General features: G+C 42.8%; 2 protein-coding genes across 3 annotated transcripts; one reads left to right on the top strand and one right to left on the bottom strand.

Annotated features, from left to right (window-relative positions):
* Window positions 1-686: 686 nt before the first annotated feature.
* Window positions 687-16439, bottom strand: ergic3 (ERGIC and golgi 3). 2 transcript variants are annotated; one of them, XM_079184405.1, is made up of 14 exons: window positions 16303-16439; window positions 15376-15446; window positions 14605-14692; window positions 14387-14506; window positions 13607-13703; window positions 13356-13521; window positions 12868-12925; window positions 10888-10902; window positions 9857-9888; window positions 9584-9680; window positions 6655-6719; window positions 6318-6454; window positions 5282-5337; window positions 687-5177 (listed from the first exon to the last, which is right to left on the bottom strand). In XM_079184405.1, exons 1-14 carry the CDS (start codon window positions 16388-16390, stop codon window positions 5098-5100), a joined length of 1170 nt encoding a protein of 389 aa, XP_079040531.1. In that variant the 5' UTR covers window positions 16391-16439; the 3' UTR covers window positions 687-5097. The 2 variants fall into 2 exon arrangements, with proteins under 2 accessions (XP_079040531.1, XP_079040532.1); XM_079184406.1 differs by lacking the exon at window positions 10888-10902.
* romo1 (reactive oxygen species modulator 1) lies at window positions 7122-9043 on the top strand. Its single transcript, XM_079156931.1, has 3 exons — window positions 7122-7238; window positions 8000-8130; window positions 8772-9043. Exons 2-3 carry the CDS (start codon window positions 8000-8002, stop codon window positions 8878-8880), a joined length of 240 nt encoding a protein of 79 aa, XP_079013057.1. The 5' UTR covers window positions 7122-7238; the 3' UTR covers window positions 8881-9043.
* Window positions 16440-16904: the final 465 nt, after the last annotated feature.

Genomic DNA, 16904 nt, shown 5'->3' on the forward strand with positions numbered 1-16904 from the left:
GTGTATGTGTCTGTGTGTGGTACCACGGTTTGAACAGTAAGAACGAGGACAGTTCGAGGAACACGGTCGCCATCGAGTGGCCGACAGATGTAACTGCAGGACATTTAAATGATAGAAGGGATTTGTATGAAGGAGAAACTTTGATTTCAGCAGGAAAGAACAATTAGATCAAATATAATATTTAAGAAAAGCAAGTTATAGCATTTAATAGGTTCCCATTTAGTTTAACTTGAAAAGATGCAATGTGTTTTTCTAGAGATGTCCGAGGTCAGCGATGAGCCACATATATCTATAAATATGTCCATATATATATATATATATATACATACATATATTTTATTTCTCACTACACATGTACATCTACTACATTCCTGTTTACATTACAGTTGATACATTTTGCATTTACTGTGCACCCGTCTACCACAAATATGTTATTCTATTTCATATATTTTGTCTTCCATCTTCGGATTTTCATTTTTACGTGCAGTTTTCTTTATTTTTGTCATATTTATTGAGCATTGTTGGAGGGAGCCTGAGATCTAAGAACGTTATAGCAAACGACTATCAAAGCGTTAAATCTATCTTAAACATTGCACCTTTTTAAAGTGTAAAGCCATCAAATGTGTGAGATTGAATATAAATAATGAAACCAAAGTAAAGACATTCAGACAGGTGAAGCTGGTGTATTCAACATTTATTTTCTGTCATTTTAAAAACGGTTTGAGGACAATCAAAATATAAATACGTTTCTCTCTCACACTCATCCGATCTCACTCACACACACACACACACACACACACACACACACACACACACACACACACACACACACACACACACACACACACACACACACACACACACACACACACACACACACACACACACACACACACACACACACACACACACACACACACACACACACACGACCCCTGCCTCTGATTTAGATGTTTCAAAAGGTGCAACAACTCTTCTTCATGATCAAACTTCACCGTCCAGATTTCAGAAGCTACTTAAAACACAGAGAGGAAACATTTCAAACTTGAGTTCATCAAAGTGTCTCTTTACAGCCGTAATACTCTGCTTGATATTCTTCACGTGACTTTCCACAGTCACATCACACAAGCTTCACTCCTGCTGTTACATTTCGTCCGTCAGCGTAGTGACTCTAGAGAATAAGTTGACAGAGTGGTTTAAATCTGAAGGTCCGGCTCCAAGCAACAAGACATATTTGAAAAAAAATGAATAAAATGTACATCTCTACCGGGACAAAGTCCTCCAGCAGGCGGGGAGCGATTCATTTTAAAGGTTCTAGTTTTGTTAGTGACGGATAGAAACAGGAGATCTCCACCACACGTCACAGTCCCGCTGACTTTGATTCAATCACAGCTGATTAGTGGCGAGTGTGGATTCTAGTTTGATTTATTTTAATACAACTTTTTTTTTTTTTTTAAGAAGCCCCGAACTCAGATTTAAAAAAATTCAAGAGTGAAGAATTTGTTGCCTTTAATTTATGTGTAAAAGCATGTACGATATTTAACACCTTCATGGTGTTGCATTCAAGAACAGTAGAACATATGAGAGATGAGTGACAGCGGCGTTGGAAGAGATCCAACGCAGTAAGCAGACATGGACGTCCTGTAAAGACTGACTTCAGGTTCTTTAACAAGTTCAAAGACGTTTTGATCGACACTAAAACTGACCAACAGACCGCTGCTTTGGTGCAGATCATCTTAAAACAGACTTTTAAGAAGTGTGCAGACGCTTGCGATTGTCGTGGATAGCCAATCAGAGCGGAGCGACGTCGAATGAATCAACGACTATATTGATAATTAACACTTTTTCCTTCTCTTGGTTCAACCGTCGCTAGAAGAAATTGTTGCCATTTGTACGTTTTTTTAACCAAAAATACATTTCAGCCTCGTGTCACGTTCGCAGAAATGCCACATCACGAATGCCGTGAAATGATTTAAGTTTAGGCAACAAAACTACGGTTAAGGTTAGAAAAAAACAATAGTTTGTGTTTCAGTAAATGCGTAACAAAGGAACTTGCATAAATAAAAAAAACAGCTGCACTTAGCAGATGTTAAGCAAGAAGCTTCAAGTCAACTCTGACTTTGGTTTCAGACGTTCTCCTGGGTGAAAGTCGTGTGTTTGTTTCTTCCTTGTTATGCTCGTTATTTCACCTCCTAACTTTGAATAACTGTCACTCGACACACTCCGTCTCTTGCTCTGCGCTTCGCTCGCTGTTCTCCGTCACTTTCTCGTTCCAGCGACTTTCTTAAATGTCGATTTTGAAATCATTGTAAACTGAAGATCTTTGGAGTTTTTTCGTCTGTTGGTCAGACAAAACAAACAGGAAGGTGTCTCTGAAATTTGGGATTAGTGAACATGAAGGAGAAAAAGAGCATCAAGGTGAATAACTGTTTGTTACAGTTTCCGTCTGTAAAGTGACTTTTCTTTACATATAGAAATAAAAATGGTCGGCCGCGACATAAACTCTGATTTGAAGTTAATACACAAAAAAAATAAAAAATGCAAAACCACCAGTGTGCTCTTTTCAGGAAAACAAAACCCCAAAACCTTTTAACCAACAATATGACCACACTGAGAATAAACACAGAGAGGCGAACGTCAACATCTGGGCCTCATCTGGCGGCTCGACACGCGAGTCAGAAATAAAGTGAGAATCAAACCGACGTCTACGTTTACATCTTTCTCGTGGTCTGCAGCTTCCTGTCAGACCGGTCATTAAACCACAGCTTTCAGATGAGAAGAACATTTTTGGAAAGATCGTCATCTGAAAGCAACTTGGTTACGTTGTGACCCATAAACATTCCCAACTGCCACAGACCAAAAGAAAAGAGATATTAAACAGAATAGAGAAACGTACGGCAGTCTAACAGGGCAAATGGTACTGTGTCCCATGGAATGAAAGAATAGAAGCAACGAAGGATAGAAGCAGCCCTTTTCCCCGATATCACAAAAAAACAAACACTTTTTAACACTTTGACTCAGTGCTGCGCTCGACGTGGTGGGATTCACAAAGCGTTTAGCCGTTTCCTTCCGTTCTCTGAGGCAGTGGCGGATGCGTCTGTACAATATTTACACTCCTGAATACGAAACAAAAAGAGGTGCAAATCACAAAGAGAGTGAATGATCAAATCGCTGCATGAGTGACCAAAAAAAAAACTAAATTGGGGGAAAAAAAGGATAATTTAGTCAACCAGGGAGGTACGACGGCCTAAAACAGAGCCGGGGTTAAATGACTTCACGGTGCAGCTGAGGACGGACGTGGACGAGAGGGCAGTCTGACAGAAATCACAGGAAGCTACTGTGAGTTTACAGTTGAAACTAAACGGAGACGCGTGCTGCACATGTTGGCCGCGGCGGCTCATTTGATTTTTGCTTCAACAAAACTGACGGCTTGTCTCCGTTCACGCTCCTAAACGTCTGACGGTTCACTCTCGTTGTGTTAAAGCCACTATGTGCAGGATCTGAAGACGCTGTGGCAGACTCACATTGGGCCTGGGTCCAGATCTCACACATATTTTTTTTTTTTTCTGCAATTTAAAATAAGACGTGGCTCACCGGTCAGCCAATCAGAGCTTCGCTCGTCACGATTAGGAACGTGGACGTCGTCGTCTTCCCGGGTCTCACAATGACAGCGGGAAAAATTGGCACGAAAAACAGAGTGTTGTGAAAATCGACGTGAATTCAAATCAAGATAAATGTCGCGTTAACTTCTCCGATCAACCGCTTCTCTGTTAACTGAACACGTTGTGATATGGACGTTATTTTTTTATACAGTGGAAGAGCCTCACGTGAACAAGGAGACCGTCCTCCATCCAGACAGTATCTCTTCTTTCTCACACCTTATAAAATCCTACTCGTGGTGGCTTTGATGCGAGAGAGGACTGACATCGACCTCGTGTTCATCTCGTCTTTAAGGGAACACGTCACCCAAAATGTTTCAACCGCTCACAGCTTGAGCAGCGGATGCTTCTGTTCTCACGGTCACAGGGAAACAGAGCTCTAACCGGTGGAAGAGGCGTTTCGTCTTCTGCTTTCACACTGCTCTCGCCTCTGAACACAATGAGTGTGTGTGTGTGTGTGTGTGTGTGTGGAGACGGTGATATTCTGTATTTTTCTGCTTTGTCAACAAATCCCATGAAAAGACGAGAACCAACAAAGACGAGGTAGTCGGCCCCCGGCTCTCTGGTTCCTACTGAAGGCGGATCTTAAACGCTCAAACAGGAATAATGGCGCATTTGTTCGGGACTATTTTCAGCGGCGGATTAATCCACGTGTGGTGCTCTAGTGAGCGGCAGCAGGACGGTGTGTGTGTGTGTGTGTGTGATTGAGTCAGAATAAACTACAGTGTGTGTGTGTTCACAAGGAAGGAAAATGTCCCCCAGTGCAACAGCGAGACTCATTGGTGTGTTTTTAATAAGATGTTGGACAATAATGGAGCGCTATGACACAGGAATAAGATATGTAGCACGATACGTTTTGTTTACCTCATGGGATTTGTTGACAATAAAAAGTAAAGTATAAAATATGACCAACTTATCCTTAAAGGCGTCTCCATATGTTTGTTGTATTGAGAGATCTTTGCACGTCTGTGATTCTGCTGAAAGATGTTCGCACAGACCAGGTTGTATGATTTTGGGCGACGTATTCCATTAAAGTCGCTCATCCTCGCTCCTCCGGATCCTCTAACGGACATTCAGTGTGGCGGTCGTTAAGCAGGAAGTGAACAGGAAGTGGAGGGGAAGGAGGTTTCCTCTTTTCCCCACCGAGGAGCTTCTGGAGGCGGACGAGGCGTCGTCCGCTCGGATTCTGAACTCGTCGGCGGCGTCGAAATTAAAACCGCGGAGAGCAAAAAAAAAAAAAGTCCCAGAAGTTCCTCTCCAGTGCTTTAGAACCTCCCTCTCTGTCTTCTGTCACTCAATCTGACAGAAGACAGAGAGACAAGCTGCTTCTGTCTCCGTCTGTCTGTCTCTCTTCTGTCCGTTGTCTCGGTCCGCTTTGCACCGTGGAGGCCGGCGGGGGGGTCGGTGGTGAGAGGGGGGGGGGGGGGGGGGGGGGGCGTTAGGACGCCTTGCCCAACTCTATCTTCTTCTGGATGACCCGAGCCGAGTGGTAGATGAGCGAGTCGATCAGACCGGCCACTGCAGGAGTCGAGAAGAAGAAGAAGAAGAAGAGACATTTACATTTCTACTCACGCTCACGTGTTAGTCTGCGGTGCGTTATGATGTCACACAGACGCACTGACCTGTAAATACACCTCCAATGATGGCACAAACTCCCGTCAAGAAGTGTGTGAACGATCTGAACAGAGAGAGAGAGAGAGAGAGAGAGAGAGAGAGAGAGAGAGAGAGAGAGAGAGAGAGATGCATTTAGTAAGAACATTTAAACAGATTGGCAATTCAAACTTATCTGTTAAATCTTGTTATTAATGTCACTTCAAACTATTTCCTCTTTAAAAAGGCACATTGCAGCTCAAGAGGACACTTTGTTATTCTAATCTTAACGGCAACTTAATCCTGCACCACATGTCCTACATTGAAGTGCTGTTTTCATTTTAACAGAATGAATAAAGTACTTTAAGATGTTTGTATTGACATCATGTTATAGCATCAACATCCAATTAAGTTAACGGTGATGTCGTCAGTCTGTATGAATAAAATAAGTATATTATAATGAGAATTGGAGAATAAACCAGGATGATGTTATGAAGTGTAATTTATAGGTTTTTAAGACTCACAATTGCCTCGAAGTAATGAAATAAACTTTGTACATCAGCGGATTAACTGCACATGACTCCAGCATTGTGTTTGTATCGAAGAGAAAATCTAAAATGTAATAAAAGTTCTGCTGAATCACTCGTACAGCTCACTTAAGAACAAATCTGCTCGTATGAGTTGTTCTTGCACGAGGCCCACTGAGCGGTACTTTCCTTAAAAAAAACGTCTAAATCTGGATCTGCAGAGACTCCGCCCTCTCGTGTAGAATTATATTTTCTGGTTTTCGTCTCGTTTTACTTTCATCGAGACGTTTCCGGGCTGAATAAAAACGAAGCGACCAGCTGCCACAACATGAGCTCGTATCCCAGAGGAAGCTCCCAAAATGTTACTCATTGTGCCTTTAAAGTTCCTCTTTAATAGCGTTATTCATTCAGTCTCTGGTTTTAGGAGTTTAAATAAATCTGGACTCTACTCGAGTCAAGAGGCAGTTTTCCCGATTTCAACGAGAGGCGAACGGAAGTCTTCACAGATCTCTGACGGCCCTTTGCTCCCGTGGTCTCCTACCTGTGTTTCTCTGTGAATTTAACCATCATGGGTGACAGCTCGTATAAAACAAACACGCCCGGCAGGCCCTGGTCTCCTATCAGCCCGTTGGCCACTTTCTCGTGTCTGGTGACCGAGAACTGGTTCGTTTTTACCACCTGCAGAAAATAAAGAGACAACAAAACAGGTTAGATGGGGTGAGACGACTTAAAGTAAAGTCGAAGTAAACACGATGAAAAGAAAAGGATTTACCAGCACCAAGCGTTCATAAAAAGATTAAACGCAACACTTCCTTCTAAATGTGCCACTTTAACATTTCGGAGTGACATGAAAGAGGACATTTAAAAGGTGAACTCACCTCTCCATCAGTTTTCACGTAGATGGTGGGAACAATCTTCACAAAATACTGGTACATCATGGATGCTGTGGGAAGAGAAAGGAAGCCCTTGTTAAAACTCAAATACATGTTTTTGTTGGTTTGTTTTTATTTGTCTGTTTAAATATTTGTTTGTGTGTTGTCATGAATGATTGTTCTCGTTTTTGATTATGCATTCACTTTAAAATGTTCAAACTGTGAATTCTAAGGGCTAACACTGTGTGCCTCACAGCTGGAGGGACCAGGGTTCGATACCCGGACTGCACAGCGTGGTCTTCCTCCCACAGTCCAAAGACACGTTTATCTCTACTTGACCCTTTCAAATAATTAAAATCTAAATATAAGCATTACTAAAATAAACCACTGGGTGGCGCTGCTTGTTTTTCCTCATGTTACTCCTCCGGGCTCATTTCTCCTCTTTATCCTCCTCCTCCATCTTTCTCTCTTTCCGGTGATGGAGTTCTGCTAGAAAGACATTTAAACGCAGCTGAGCTCTAAAACTACGAGAATCCTCCACAATTAGGAACCATAATAAGCCAAACTTATTTTAAAACACTCACTTCAAGGTAAGGTAGCATTTACATAATAAGTTGATCCAAAATAAACAATGTTGTCGGTGAAAACGTTCCGTGTTTATCTGTCAAGGCCACAGGTTAACGTTACATAGCGTTAGCACGTCATCTAGCATGCTAAGCTAGCACGTCAGTTAGCATGCCAAGCTAGCACAACAAACGTATCTGGTGCATTTTACAGAATTAACATTAGTAACTATAATGCGGTATTGTATAGTTACCGTGTAAAAACTACAGTGACGCAAGCGGCTGGGTTTTCTTACACAACTGTGCTAGGCTAACGTTAGCCTAGCTCGCGAACGTTAGCCTAGCTCACCGATTAATTTAAAATCACATATTTAAGCAACACAACTTCATCATTAACCAGCAGCTTAACTACCACATGTCTTTATTCAAAGTCAACGTTAGTGGTTAATGTAGATTACCAGCTTAGTAACCACTAAATGGACTACCGCGACTGGTTAGTTAGTATAATAAATGACTAGTATAGCAGGCTAGATACAAAGGTCAAATGTCCGACTTTTTGTCCGTCTCCTGAAGCAACATTGCTACTGTTATTGTCTTCTAGTGATGAAGCTACAGCATGAATAATGTAATCAAGGGTCTGGGCGTTGCTGCTACACATACTGTTTTAGTAACGGTCACATTGGTCTCGCTCAGCAACCTTCAGACCGGTTCAGTATTTTAGTTCCTGATACAGATCAGAACTGTATCTCACGTCTTGTCTCATCTCTATTCTTCTGCTCCTGGTCCAGATGCCCGTGGCTGTAGGTCCGTATGGACAGACCCAGCCCAGCTGTTTTGACCGGGTCAAGATGGGCTTCATGATGGGGTTTGCAGTGGGGATGGCTGCTGGCGCCATGTTCGGCACCTTCTCCTGTCTCAGGTGAGTCTGCACTTAAAAGAGTGCACCCAATATATTCTGCTTGAGAATGTGGACCTGGTCTCTAGTAAGACCAGCTGTTATGTCATTATAACCCTTCACTTTGCTCTAAACTGTCAGCTCACTTTGGCAGTTGAATTATTTTCCATTTTCTGCCAAATCAGAAACCACCTCTCTTTGCCTCCCAGTGACTTTTACTGTAAAAACTGGAGCTTTAACGCCTCACAGCAGCCACCTGCTCTGAGTTAGAGGCTCAGTGTGGTTGGGGGTTCGATTCCCGCAGGAGTCTGTTAGTTTCCTACTAATGATCATAAATGGTATTGTCATGTAGTCCGCTGTATTACAGCCAGCGATGGATGTTTGTTTAGTGAGTGTGCAGCGTACAATTCGTGGGTGATAATCTCTAATTGTCTATAAATAATCTCAAATGACAAAGTACATTAGCTTCATATGTTGTACTTAATTTAGTGCAATAATGTGGCAAATGGATCTGAAGAGTAATTAAAAAGTTTCAATAATCGGTCATCGTCATTTTTCAGGTTGTTTTGTTTCCCTGGTTTTAAAATCAGAGCTTTGTAGGCTGACTGACGTGAAACAAACATGTTCAGTCGACACTAAACTAAAACCGTCTCCTCTGCCTCAAGGATCGGCATGCGCGGCAGGGAGCTGATGGGAGGAGTGGGGAAGACCATGATGCAGAGCGGCGGGACGTTCGGCACCTTCATGTCCATCGGGATGGGCATCCGCTGCTGAGGAGGAGGAGGAGGAGGAGGAGGAGGGCCGACCTCCTACACACGGTCACTCAGCTATGAGACTTTTCCAGTAACTACAACTACAGCCGTCTGTCCGCTCGACGCCGTCACGCTCTCAACCCGCCGTCTAGTTTTGTCAATAAATGTTCATATTCGTCAAAATGGTTTTCAGAGTGGATGTGTTACTTTGTGATGTGGTCAGAGTTTCTCTGCTTAGTTTGTGTAATTCTACAGGAGAACTTTGGTCTCTTACGATACAGCTTCTCTCTGATTGTTGTAAGTTGATGCAAAACGCAGCGATAGAAAGAATCTCTCACGAGGGTCTGACAAGAAAAACCTCAAGTTTAGTCCAAATGTAGGAAACTGGTGGAGTCAAACCAGAAGGAGGATTATTGTCACATCTCTTCTATTTGGGTTAAATTCAGCGTTTCAGTAGTTTTCAGGATCCGGTGCAGAAGGACATCAGAGAAAAGCTCTTTGCTCTTCACGTGTGCAGTAGTTTGGGAGGGAAATGTACACATTTTGGGTAATGCACGGTCGTCCACGCAGATGAAGCCTTAGAAAAACTGAACGAAGCACCGACCTGATAAAGCTCAGAAGCATTCTCTTTGATAAAGAACTCGTTCAGTTTGAACACTGAACGTTGGCGCTACACTGCAGCTTATTTCACTTTTATATAGAAAACATTTAAGACGGTGACCGACCTTGTGGCGCCGTGACGTCCGTCTCGTCCAGAGGGTTCACGATGCCGGGGTAATCTTTACCAAACGACAGGTGTTTGATCAGATGGGTCATGTTTATCTGCAGGACGACGGACAAGAGGAGTACACGTCAACCCTTCATAGCAGTCAGCATCACGTAAACTATGGAGTATTAAAATATAATGTACCAAACAATATTTAAACAAGCAAAGAAAACACATTTGTTACAACATCATCGTTTTAGAAACACAAGCTAGCATCAGTTGAAATACTTACGTTGTCTAAGCCGAAACTCTGCAGGTCGTGAACTGCAAACAGAAAACATTTCACATCACTTCACTCGTTGATTCCAGAAGCTTTACACACATTTAGTAAAGAAAAGGGAGTGTGAGTGTCTGAAGCTACAGATCGGTCAGATTTGTGAGTTATTGATCAGTTTGTGATTCAGTTCATGTGCAGATATGACAGACAGCCAGTAAAGCCGAAGCCGACAGCTTCATGTCGGTGTTAGTCGCTGCATGCCACGTCTCGGGTGCTTTTCATTATGCTAACGTGTCTCCTCACTTCCTTCCTTCCTTCCTCCCGGCGAGGATGGAGGAGACGTCCTCGGTTCTATGGCGTCAGGACGCTTCAAACTTTGTGCCACGTGTGGAGGCATTTATACGTCACGTCAAATCTGTAAAAGACTTCCACGTAGGATGCGTTTCCTCGCCGCCACAATCTCAGAGTAACGGGAGGAACGTGGACGCGAGGAAGCAACGGTTAGCATTATGAAAAGCACCCGCCGGTGTCCGCTGGCTGAGGCTCTGACCTCCCGACCTCCAGTGTTTTGAGGCAGTTTTAGACTTATCTTGTTAGGACTCATCACGCTCATTAAGCTCAGACGTAACCCACAGAACTAATAACAAATATGTTTCTAAAAACACACAAAAAATGGCCAAATAACACATTCTCAGAGATCAGATTTGCTGTCAGACGTAATGAGACTGAAGTGATTTGAGACCGTACAGTCGTGTGGGGTAAGCGTGCCCTTCCACAGGTCTGCTAAGGAGGATTGAACAACACTCAATATTACAGCAGCTTCAGTCTAATGTTTTTTTAAAAGGAAAACAAACTGGATTCTCAAAATCGACCATCATCATGTAGTTAAATTCAGTATTTGTGAAAGTTGTCCTTTACTAGATATTTGTATACTAGCAGAACCTTTTCCATGTGTCATAAACAGGCAACTACAGCAATGAGCCGTCAGTGACGTTTCTATGTGTTTATAGGATTTAAGAAAGAACTGCAAAGAAAGATGGACTTACTTTCCACAGCGTGCACTGCAGAAAGAAGAGAGAAGAGTCACTATAATGATGCAGGTAGACAACAAACCACGTTATGTTAATGTGTATGAGGGGCTGCACAACTCTGACAAAACATTAGTTTTCTTTATATTTCATGTTTTTATAAAACCTCGCTTTTTAAAAACTTACCTCAGGCTTTTTGTGCTCACCATTTGGTTGGTTTCAAAGTATTAAAAGTTGATTTACAAGCTAGAGATTTTACACAACGCCAGATATTACAGTGTGGAGGATTATGTTTTATTCTGTGGCAAAGAAAGTGAGCTTTTGAAAACATGTATGGTCTGTCAGGGAGGTCGTGCAGCCCCCAAACACATGACACTTTAAGGTCAGTCCAGAGACCATGAAGGGAGTTTGGGACCAGAATGAGGCGGATTTATTTCGGTTTACTGTCAAATCCTTCAGCGCGAGTGATTCTTGTCTCTTGTTTCGGCGGCTACGCGTTCAAATATAAGACCAGACGAGATCGATGTAACACATTCAACCAGATTGATGTTTAAGTACCTGAAGACTTCTCAAACTCAGTGGCCAAGTTCTCCGTTTTAGCAGCCAGCTGCAGGTTAGTTCAGATTAGAAGAAGCTTGTAAATTTGTGGCTCTTCTCCCGCCGAAGGGGCCGAGAGAGAAGATTTATTTGAGCATTTGTTAGTTTTCTTGCTCTGGTTTAATGTGCAGGTGAGGGGAACTTTAGCAAGCAGGTGAGACGGGACGGTCAAGATAATAATAAAGAACAATGATGGCAGGAAGGAAAACGTCGGCAACCGCAGTCAAAGGAAAGGAAGCAAAGAGCAGAGGAAAGGAAAGTGTATCTGATGTATCCGGTGAGAACGTTCGTGCCGGTCAGAGCAGATGCATTTGATTTGTTAGATTCTGTTTGGTTTTGGGTGTTGAGTCAAAGAGCTCCGTCCCGGCATTAATGAGGCTTCTTTCACTCAAAACAGAAACTTCATTATTCCTTAAAATGAGGGAAAAAACAAACGACTCATTTCAGCAACACAAGTCCTGATTTGGATCATTTGTGACTCGACCGGGACTCGAACATCGAGGACTAAGACTTGAGCTTTGACTTAAAATGTGAACGGGATCACCTGAAGAGTTAACAGAAGGTTTAAAACGTATCAAACAACACAAGCTTCAGCAGAATGAAGGGACCCATGTGTGAGCTGCAGCGCTGCACTAACGTCCAACATCTTCATGATCAGACCGCGACTAACACACTGAAACGTGTTCAAACAGAAATCACGCTGACTCAGCGGGGAATCAGACCGGATAGTGTTTAACACCCTGAGTTGTGATTAACGAATGATTCGTGAATGAGTGTGTGGATGATGAATGGATGAGAGAACAGAGACTAAAGATAAAAGCACTTAGTAGTCAAACGTTTCTGAACACCTTTCATTTGAGCATTTTGGGGTTTAAGCAATGACCTCGTTGTCTATAAGTGTGCTCCGAACGATCGGCCGATGTTTCGTCCTGAATAGTTCGATCGGTGGTTTCTGTGAGAGCTACAGGAGGCTTCAAACAGACCCTGTAATCGGCCGATACTGCTTCAGGGATCGGTCCCGATATCCCGATCAGAGCACCGACGTCTGTAGAAGCCCTTAACTTGGAATAAAGAAACCGAGTAATGAATCTGATCAGAAAGAGGTCTGAAGACGTGACCTTCCATAAATCTCTTATTTCACAATCTTTACTGTAACTTGAATGCGACTACCCCGGACTGCTGCGCCTGACCTCAGGCCCAGGTTCTTGTGTGTGGAGCATCAAAGACTGAAATATTTTTAGTTTGTGATTTAAAGTGTAAACTTCACCGTGTATACGTTAGGAAACATGTACAAAGTGCTGCAGTTTGACCATAGAACAAATATCTGGACGTCATCTGACACGTGGGTGTTCAAAAGCCTTCGGCTGGTTCTGTGTGTGAGCGGAGAGGACGAGGTCTTACCGTGGACATGAGACTGCTGGAAACTTTTTCCCGGAGCAAAGTGGAAGTTTCCGGCCACCTGAGACACAAAGGAGGAGGAGAAGGTAAATAAAACATAATCAATATAGTATAAAGAACAGTATGAGAAGGCTGTTGTGTTCTAAAACACAAACTTCCCTCTGACCTCCTCCTCCTCCTCCGTCTGTCATCACACAAATGTGGCATTGTGGGAAACGATCAAACAGCTTTTTCGTGATGTTCTGCTTTGTTTCACTGTGAAAACTGTTCTCTAGGAACGATTAAACAACATCTCACGTGCACTACAAACAAACACCAAAGAATCCTTCAAAAGTTCATGACATGATGAGCAGTTTCAGAAACTAAAATCATTTCATTTTGTATCATCGTCAACCGAGTTCTTCTTGTTCCTGAATTTTCATATTCCCACTTCTTAAAACTTCCGCATGTTCTTCTGAACATTTCTCCCGGACGTCCTCCAGTCGTCTCACCTTGTTGACCTCCAGGAAGCCGTAGACCTGGCAGCCTTCGTTCTTCTGCTCCTGCATCTTCTGGGAGAAGCCCTCCCTCTTACACTGCTCGATGGTGTCGGCGTTCTTGAACGCCCAGCCTCGCCGCCGGTACGCCTCGCGCACGTCGTCGCAGGTGTTACAGCATCTGCACACAAACGCATAATAAAAAAAGGATAAATAAATAAATATTTGCGTGTCTTTTCTTTCTGACACTTGTTTTCGTGTCTTACTTGAGGTCTTCGGTCTCGGCTCCGTAGCAGCTCTCACATCTGTTTGGGTCCAGTGAACTGGGGTCAAACACTTCACCGTCGTCAGCCATGCCGAGGTCTACGCACCACAACGCAAAACCAGGATTTAGTTTAACTTAAAAAAAACACTTAAACTGCATTACAATCGTTGTTGACATACATGACATTTGACTCTTGAATCCCTAAAACCTGAGAATGAGTCAGAACGTTTGCACATGTGGCTCCCTGGATGTGTTTTTTGAACGTGTTTTTGACGTTAGATGTTTGAATCAGGTCTGTGGTTAACACAAGCTGAAGAGATTCTCTTGTGAATTCTGAAGCTATTCGTGTCGTCAAAAAGGCGGCTGAATGGGACCACAACACTCGGACTAATCCGCCTTCACAGCCTTGTTTGTGTTTATACTCGCCCTCATGCGGCCGCGGTGTAGCCCGCTTACAGCCCAACGTTTATCTTATTTTTATCGGTTTATCTTATTTCTTTCAGCCGTGCCTTCCAGCGTCGTCTGTTAAAGTGCCGCGCTGTCAAACCAAACATACGCAGCTGAACTTTCCAGCTCGACCACCTCGCTGTGTGTCGCTTCTAGCGTTCCGTTAACTCCTCTGTTTACCAAAGGAAGAGGAGCAAACACTCACACCGGCCTTCCTAAAATCGTGCTTCTACTTCTCACATGTGCCTGTAGCCATCTGACCACGTCAGTGTATCACCTGTCGACCCTCGATGAGAGTCGGGAGCTCAGACGTCAGAGTAAAGTCAAAGTGTACCGTGTTTGTCTGCCTCGAGGGTCACAGCTTTCAGGTCCGTGTCCAGCCGCTGTTTGAACAGATTGTGTTCCACGTCCAGCTGCTGCTCGCCGGCCACGTCCATCGCATCTATACTGAGATCTGAAGGGAAGAAGAGCGGGAGAGGGTTGTTTTGTGAGTGACACGTATTGTCGTTAGCGTGCAGCTGAAGCAGCGAGGTTAACAGCGGTGCTACTTACAGGCGCAGGGCATGTGAGGGAAGATGACGTCGATGTTGATTTTCAGTTTGTCTCCTCGCGACGTGTCGACGTAGAGCTCGGGGTGAACCTGCAGCGAACAAACAGCGAACAAGCTATTTAATCCAGTCGCAACACAAACATGTCCACGCTGATGCATTCCGCATTCACGCTGATGCTTTTCCTGGAGAATTATAAAATCATTTTCCAGGACAAGACAACATTTTCCAGGATAATTGACGTGTTTCTCTAATTTTCCAGGTTTTCAAAAAGGCTCCTGGGAACCTTAAAGTGCTTCCTGAAGACTGAAAGCTGGTTTACGTTAACCCCAGCCTGCCTTTATTATAAAATATATCCATAATAATCATATTATAATGTACACGATCTGTGCCTTTCGTCGCCTTGATTTTTGGAAATAGTTACGACGACATGTTGACTTTTCTGGACGCATTCGGGACTTTCAAGTTCAACATCTGAACATCTGCAGCTCCACGATAACGGAGACAACTCTGCCAATGAAGACCGTGTGATGTGGTCTAAAGCTTTGAGAACATCGAGCTGAGATAGTTTTGTCAAACCGGGGCTCCTGCAGCTAAGACATTTTACCATCAAAGAGAAATAGAAACCTTTGTGACAGAATGAGCTTCCTCTCTGATGGACTTTGATCTGGATAACCACACACGGGTTACTGTGTCACATTTAATTCCACCCGGAGAATCCTTCCCAGTAAAGGACGTGTGCGTGTAACAATCACGTGCTGCGTGATGAACTCACCTCTTTGGTGAGATAGTACTGCAGCTCAGAGATGAACAGGATCAACATGATGACTCCGCTGATGACCGTCACTGCACAGACACAGAGAGGAAGTGTGAGTGTTACAGATGAGACCAGACGTGATTTAATGATCATATTCCATCTGTTATTAATCTGAACGTACTTGTAGATGTCCTATAGCTTATAACGTAGCAACATATTGAAATGCTCAAGTAGTTAAAGTACGTTAAGATAGTACAATGAAGTAGAGTACTTGAGTAAATGTACTTGATTACTTTCCACCGCTATGTTAGTGAGCCGGTCTCTGTGCTGCTGGGACATGAACATTTCCCTCTGAGGATCAATAAAGTCTTAAATATAACAAATATAACGTCACCTCCAGCAGCATCAGTGAAGTTAAATGTTCATGGTTTGTAAAAACAAAAAGGGTTAAAACATGCACCACCACTGCTATCAGCCTGTACAGGAAGTATGCGGTGTAAACGCCTGAAAGTAAGTTGATATCACAAAAGTATATTTTAAATACATCTTAAGTCTATATTTGCATTTGTAATCATTAGCCTAGTTGACACGTGGCTCTATATATTGAATTAAAACAGTTTAATGTGTCTATTCTGCCCAGTGTTAAATAAATACAACGTTATAACTGTAAGTTAATAATAATAATACATTTTATTTGTATAGCGCTTTAAGACAGGTACTCAAAGACACTTGACATGGTAAAAACAGAAACAATAGAAGTAATTAAAATAAAAACTAAACGGATGACATCATAACAGTAAGGAACAACGCGCGTGTTTAAAATATCTTTATGGTCTGTTTGCAGGAGGAATGATTGAGTTAGCCTTGTTGTTAGCCGCAGCAGCAGCTAACATGCCGCTCTGACAGATTAGATAAATCTAATTAAAACAGTTTGAAGCGGCTCACCGGTCGCTCCTCCCCACGTCTTCACTCGGAAATCCTCCAGAGTTTTGGGATAAGCGTCAAACTGTTTCAGCTTATTTAACGTGTCCATTTTCTAAGCCACAGAACCACCGCTGAGCCACAAATGTTCACCGACAGATTCCTGCAGACACACACATCAATCCTCCGCTTTCACTTCCGGGTCAGTCACGTGGCGCGGCTCAGCCAATCACAGCCGGCCGCGTAATTTAGATCCTTTTCTTTCTTTTGTTTGACGAAATAACAAATTTAAATACACCTCAAAAATAATAAAAGAGGGAGAAAGAAAACCTCGTCAGAATGGAAGTGGATGAAGCAGTACTTTGATATTGTACTTTAGTAAAAGTAGTAATACCACACACTGTAAATACTTTGTTACAACATGCATTAAAAGTAGTAAAGTATTACCATCAAAATATACTTAAAGTACCAAATTAAAGTATTCACCGTGAAGAATTGCATGGAAGATTATAAATGAATACGGAATAAGTCCAGTATTTTAATTCATGTTATTCTGAAATAGATCATTCTGCATAATGAGTACTTTTACTTTTTAGTGAAGTATATTTTGATACTTTTCTGCTTTT

Source organism: Pholis gunnellus (assembly GCF_910591455.1).
Source record: "Pholis gunnellus genome assembly, chromosome: 3".
Classification (NCBI taxonomy): Eukaryota; Metazoa; Chordata; class Actinopteri; order Perciformes; family Pholidae; genus Pholis; species Pholis gunnellus.